Source organism: Nannospalax galili, unplaced genomic scaffold (genome assembly GCF_000622305.1).
Source record: "Nannospalax galili isolate Female #2095 unplaced genomic scaffold, S.galili_v1.0 scaffold1813, whole genome shotgun sequence".
Lineage (NCBI taxonomy): Eukaryota > Metazoa > Chordata > Mammalia > Rodentia > Spalacidae > Nannospalax > Nannospalax galili.
Genome location: NW_008333061.1, coordinates 22,744 through 29,415, shown reverse-complemented (window position 1 = coordinate 29,415; position 6,672 = coordinate 22,744). Strand labels below are relative to the sequence as shown.

Below are 6,672 nucleotides of genomic sequence, written 5' to 3'. Positions count from 1 at the left end.
TCCAGGCTATGTGACTGATTGTAATAGCTGCTTCTATATTGATCTTATGCCCTTTGCATCCAAGACCCATCCCTCCATCTCATTTGGTATTTACAGGCATTCTATTAAAAAAATCAGTGGTACTACATCCATTCTCCAAATAATGAAACAGATTCAGAGAAAGCGAATGTTTATACAAGTCACTCAGCTGTCAGTCATGACAAAAAACAAGGCAAGAGAGAAAGACAGGAACAGTCATGGGGCCATGGAACGGAAGCATGAGGCATGGTAAGGGTGTGGCCCATGGTCCTCTGTATCTGCCTTGCCTGTCCTGCTGACAGATCAAGAAACTTCAGGCACCACTCATTGATCAAAGAAATCCCCTACTGAGGCAATCTGTGTTTTCCTACAGACATCTCAGACAAAGATGGTGGTGGTAATAAGCACACTGTACTGACTTAGGGCCAAAATGATGCATAATCTTGAGTTTCCAGCATTCCTCGCCTATTCCAGACTAAGCAAATACCTCTCATAAATCAACTTTATAACTTTGTTTACGGGATTTAACCTTATTATAAACTGTATCTATAAACAATGTTAAGTGGGGGCATTTCTTAGAAACATTTAAGGATGCAACACTAAAAACCACCAAAATTACACCTATACTAACTGTAAAGAAACCTACCTGCTAATCTCTTGGCCAAGTCCATAACCATGCTAGGGTATGTCTCCTTATTTCCCTGAACATCTCTCTTTTTAATAACCCCTGTGTTTAATGTCTATGTTAAAAATAGGCTTTAACAAATCTCCACATAGGAGCTTCATATAGGTGCTGCCTGAAATTGGCTTCTTTAAAGAAGCAAGAAATCCTGGCTTTGCATGAATGGAGATCACTAAGGGACAGATCTCTTCAGGCTGCTGTGGGGATGGAACAGGGCTGTACCTTTGTCCCTGTCGCTGCCAACATTGACAGCTCTGCCTTATTCGAGAGTGTGAGACCTCAACCACACACACACTTACTATCTGAATCTTCCCACAGGTTTGGGAGAGAGAACATGGTTACCTGGATGGCTGGTGTACAGGATGGCTGTTGGCTGGGGTTCTGTTGTCTGAGGTAGAGATGGTGTAGCAGGTTCTGGAATGAAAACAATGCAAGAACTGTGTTTCATTTGTGAAGAGAGAACGGCACTCCCCTTCCAAAAGAAAAACAAAACTTCAATCAAAAATTACCAATGATTTCCCACAGTGCCTTCCTTCAGCCTCCCTAAACTGGCCTGGCTGCCAGATACCCACTTCTAAATCAGACTACTCTTAGAAACCTAACCAAAGACGACCTCCAGGTCACACACTGCTCTCTATTAATTTCCTATCACAAGGAAATGAGATCTGTAACAATGTTCTAGACAGCTTTATAGATATTCTGAATTATTTCTTACTTTTCATTCTGGACTCGTATACTCCTACACACACACACAAACGAAATGAAAAAGTCTGTATTAATATATGTTATGTAGGGCACTGAGTTAAGTTATTTTACTAAGACAAGGGACATTTATTTCACTTTACAGAAAAGAGGCCTGGAAGTTTTTCCTAATCCTCACTACTGTCTTCACAACAGACCTTATCTGAGTACCAGATTTTCCACACTTTATCAGATACAGTTGTCCTGAGAATTAAACACTGTATTATAAAGAATGTAGCATGTTGCCTTGGTCAGGAAACAGTAAACGCTAAGTTTCATTAAAATAATCCCCTCAGCCAGGCGTGGTGGTGCATGCCTTTAATCCCAGCACTCGGGAGGCAGAGGCAGGCACATCTCTGAGCCAGCCTGGTCTACAGGACAGCTGGGGCTACAGGGAGACCCTGTCTCAAAAAGACCAAAAAAAAGAAAAAATCCCCTCAGCTGGGCAGTTCAGTTTCAGAACAGACAAGAGTTCAGAGTCTCATTTTTCTGACCCCTATTCTCTGTTTCCTATTTTTCATCAGATGCCCCCAACATCCCCACTGGGTACCCCAAATCAATGACCCAGCTATAACTGAGTAGTAATGAATCTCTTCAAAGACCTCATAAAGAGTGATTGGTGTCCTTGGTCTCCAAGCTCTTACACAACACAGGGTGCACATGACTTAAGAAGAGACTTGTGAAGCCTCTGCCCAGTAACCAGTTAGGATTCCATCTCCCCTGGCGTGGTGGCACAGCCTTTAATCCCAGCACTCAGGAGGAAGAGGCAGGCAGATCTCTGTGAGTTCAAGGCTAGCCTGGTCTACATAGTGAGTTCCAGAGCAGCTGGGGCTACTGGGAGACCCTGTCTTTAAAAAAAAAAAAAAAAAAAGATTCCATCTCCCAAACTGTACTTCTGAATTGACTGTTTTGTGTAGCATAGAGCCTCTCATGAGAAGACCTCGGGTCCTGAAACACATGGCTTTACCTGGTTTGGCGGTTTGTGTCTGTGCTGGTGTTGAAGGAGTACAGATAGAAACTCCTGTTGATGTTGGAGTTTGTGTTGGTCTTGTAGTTGTGGGTCTAACTGTAGTTATGGGTCCTGTAGTCATGGGTCGCACTGTGATTGTGGGTCTTGTAGTTGTGGGTCTTGTTGTAGTTGTGTGCCTCAGTATGGTTGTGGGTCTTGCTGTAGTTATAGGTCTCACTGTAGGTGTGGGTCTTGTAGTTGTAAGTCTTGTTGTAGTTGTGGGTCCCGCTGTAGTTGCGGGTCTTGCTGTAGTTGCGGGTCTTGTAGTGGGTCTTGTTGTAGTTGTGGCTCTTGTAATTTGGGGTCTTGGAGGTCTTGTTGGAATTTCTGGAATTAGAAATCAACAGGAAAAGCAAGAAATAGTCAAGCAGGAAGAAACAAGTTTCCTGCTGGACCCATGTTACAGCCCTCCAATGAGAGGCTGTCCCCAAACAGAAGCATCTCTCTTGAACTCCTGTTCATTCTTCTGGACCAACTATAACCTCACAGGAAAGGACTTTGGAAAAAATGCTCTCCAGACAGGAAGCAACTGCACTGACTATCTTAAAGATGAGAACGGAGCTCGTATTTTTACTGAAACACATTTTAAATGACAGGTATCAGGTTCACATATTTTTCTCAGCATCTCTGTGAGGCAGAGAAGGTTTGAAGAGCATAGAACTGATTGCTTTTTCTCTCAGTAAGTGCCTGACTTAAATAATATTGGAACCCTCCAGGGATGGAAGAAAGCCCTACCAGAACCCATACGGTTGTTAAATGAAAATCGCAGGGCCAGAGGTGGGTCACCCCCCTATGAGCTGTTGGTCTAGAGGTCCCCAAAACAATAAAGGTCATTGCCAATAATGTTGGTTGTATACCAGAAGTGGGTGGTAAAATCCTATTAATGAAGATACTGCATGATGTGAGCACAGGATAGGGAGAAATCAAGCGTGGACTAAGCTGGAAACTCCCTGCCACTGGATGGGTGGATTTCATAGTGCCAGAAGGTGATATGCAGATGGCTGAGGGAGAACTATCCCCTATAATTCTGCTCAATGACGGACCTGGTGTGCTACACTATCAACATGCCAAACAAGATGTTCCCGCTGGTGCAACAGTGGTACATCTAGTGTATGTACAACCAGCAAAGTTTTGGATATTACACCCATTCCTAGAGGTGGAACACACATCTGGTATTGCAGACCAGGCCAACCCCCTGTGGCAGGGGAGAATATAGTCCCCAGTGGGAAGCCACTGCAATTGTTTGGTTAGATGGGTATGATGCACCTGCCAAGGTACCATCAAAGCATTTGTGTTTACACACATGTTATTATAGCAGCCACTGTTTAGATGTTCTTGCTTCTTGCTGTTTGTGTTTTTATATTAGGTGGTATCCCACTGTAATGGACCAACAGCCCATGGAAAATAGACGATGCAGACACCCTTGATAGACAATGTAGTGCCTTGCTACAATGGGAGGAAGATCATCCCACACCTACCACCTCCTCTAAGGCTCAGAGACTTTTGTGAAAGAGGTTGGCAGGAAGAATGTAAGAGCCAGAGGAAGGGGTGGAGTGTTACCTAGAAGTGTCCTCCAGCCACTATGCAAAAAGCTATAGTCACGCCTCCTTCCCACATTCATCAAACAGTCAAGTGGGGAGTCAGTTACCCCTCCCACCCAATCAGTCACTCTAAGGTGCATTTAGGGAAGGGGCTAAAAATATACAAGCCAAGAATGCCATGAGGCACCCCCTCACCATTTTGTGTGGCTGTTGGGAAGTCACAGGACCTGTATTTGAGTGTGTACTTTCCAGGACAGTGGGAGGGGCACCCACTCTTCTGTAAATAAACCCCAACTCTATGCTCTGTTAGCAAGCCCAATAAACTCATTAGGATTAAAATTAAAAAAAAAGAACAGAGCTAATAGAAACCATTATTCCGCCAAAGTGGACCCCATGTTGGCAAAACCTTTGGTCTTTGATTTCTTATTCCTATTTTCCCCCCTTAAACTTCATTGTGTGCGTGTGTGTGCATGTGTGTGTGTGTATATATATATATTTTTTTTTTTCTTTCTTTTTGAGACAGGGTCTCCCTGTATCCCCAGCTGGCCTAGAACTCACTATGTAGACCAGACTGGCCTCAAACTCAGAGATCCACCTGCCTCTGTCTCCCAAGTACTGGCACTAAAGTTGTACACTACCATGCCCAGTGTATTGTATATATATTTTTATGTAACTTGTTTCAAGTTATTTCTGGAAAAAAATGTGTTAAAAATGTCCTCTGTTTGGAAAATAAAAATATTCTAAAATAAAAAGAAAAACTGAACAAGTGTGCCTATTATATGTAGAGAATTAGAGAAAGCAGGTCATGCTCCCTTTAAAAAAATGTAGTACATTTACTTATTTATGTGTCTGTGTATTTGTGCCATAACCCATCTTGTCTGTGCTGAGGACCCGAGTTCAGTTCCCAGTGTGCACATGGTGGCTAACAACCATCAGAAACTCCAGTTCCTGGGAATCCAATGCCCTTTTCTGGCCTCCATGGGCACTGCATGACATGAGTACACTCAACATACATGTAGGGAAAACATTCATACACATAAAATAAAAAATAAAACAAAATGAGTGAAAGATTAATAACATAGCAAAAAAGCAGAGAGATTAGAAAATAATGTTCCTAATTTTCAGAAATAGAGACAGGTTAGAACTATGCTCCATTGTCAATATAAGCCCTTTATAAAAGGAGATTAGAAAACAGCAACAGAAGCCAGGAAATGCTCATGAACCTACTCTTTTTATTAAGTGGCTGAAGCAAATCAGGATGTCCGTATCAGAAAGAAAAATGTAATGATCCCAGATTTGAGGGTTCTAGAACTTCTTCTGTTATAATTCAGGCCTGCACCTTTAGGCAGGTCCCACAGCCTGAGGAGACCAGGCCAGGCCTCCCTGAACCTCTCTCTCTCTAGGACAGAGAGTTAACCTTCTATGTTGTAGCCTACCAGCTGTCCCTGACTTACAGTCCTAACCAGTACCTGGCTATTCCTGCTCCCTGTCAGGTATGCTGTGCTAAACTAAATTACATGATATGAGACTTCTCAAAATCCCTAAAATGTTTACAAAAAACAAAACAAAACCCAGACCTTTCCTTTGTTCTGGGGATTGGTACAAAAACAAACAAACAAACAAACAAACAAACAACCTCAGGGTCTACTGGAGAGATTGCTCTGAAGAAACTCCTCTGGCCTCTTTGCCCTTCAACATCCCTATCATGGTTTGTGTCTCTTTCTCTCTCTCTCTATGAAGCTCCCTTCCAGGTTTTTAAGGGAAGCTTCTCCTTCCCTTTAAGGTCCCATCCTGTTTAGATCTCCTGTATTGCACTGTGTTTGTCTAATGCTCCTGTTCTATCTCAGGTCAGATCATGACCTTGAGACCCTTTCATTATAATAAACCTCACTAGAGGGAATTATGTGTCACCTTCCTTTGTACACTCACTGCTGTTACTCAACTTTTCTTACACTTACAAGTAACAGGTGTTGAAAGGAAAACACTTTTACATTGTTATTTTCATTTGTTTAATATTTTTATTTATCATTTTTATTTTCGTGTATGACTGCATTGCCTACATGTATGTAAGTACACCCATGTTCTGCAATGCCTTCAGAAGAAGGCATCAAATTCCTCTGGAACTGGAGTTACAGATGGTTGTTAGCTGCCATGTGAGTGCTAGGAATTAAACCCAGGTTCTCTGCAAGAGCAGCCAGTGCTCTTAACCCTTGAGCCACCTCACCAGCCCAAGTTATTTTCATTTCTTTAAAAATGTCTTATTACTTTTTAAAATATTTTTTTTATAAGCCGGGCGTGGTGGTGCACGCCTTTAATGCCAGCACTCGGGAGGCAGAGGCAGGTGGATCTCCGTGAGTTCAAGGCCAGAATAATAAAATAAAATTTAAAAAATTTATGTGCATGAATATATTTCCTGCATGTATGAAAGTGTATCCATGTCATACACTGCCCACCATAGTGTTGGACTCTATGGAACTGGAGTTACAGACAGTTGTGAGCCACCATGTGGGTGCTGGCAACTGAACCCAGGTCCTCTGCAAGAGCAGCCAGTGAACTGATAAGCCATCTCTCTAGCTCTGGTATTTTCTTTTTCTTTTTTCTTTTTTTTGGTCTTTTTGAGACAGGGTCTCCCTGTAGCCCCAGCTGTCCTGCAACTCACTATGTAGACCAGGCTGGCCTTG

At 42.6% G+C, this 6,672-nt stretch overlaps 1 protein-coding gene across 1 annotated transcript in view; it reads right to left on the bottom strand.

Annotated features, from left to right (window-relative positions):
- Nucleotides 1–2,777, bottom strand: part of LOC115069412 (hepatitis A virus cellular receptor 1 homolog) — a gene marked incomplete at its 5' end in the record, with an annotated part of 41,847 nt that extends 39,070 nt beyond the window's left edge. Inside the window, 3 exons of the mRNA XM_029560989.1 lie at nt 1,043–1,114; nt 2,409–2,522; nt 2,629–2,777. Coding sequence (XP_029416849.1) covers nt 1,043–1,114; nt 2,409–2,522; nt 2,629–2,777 — 335 coding nt within the window. The remainder of the gene's footprint in view (nt 1–1,042; nt 1,115–2,408; nt 2,523–2,628) is intronic.
- Nucleotides 2,778–6,672: the final 3,895 nt, after the last annotated feature.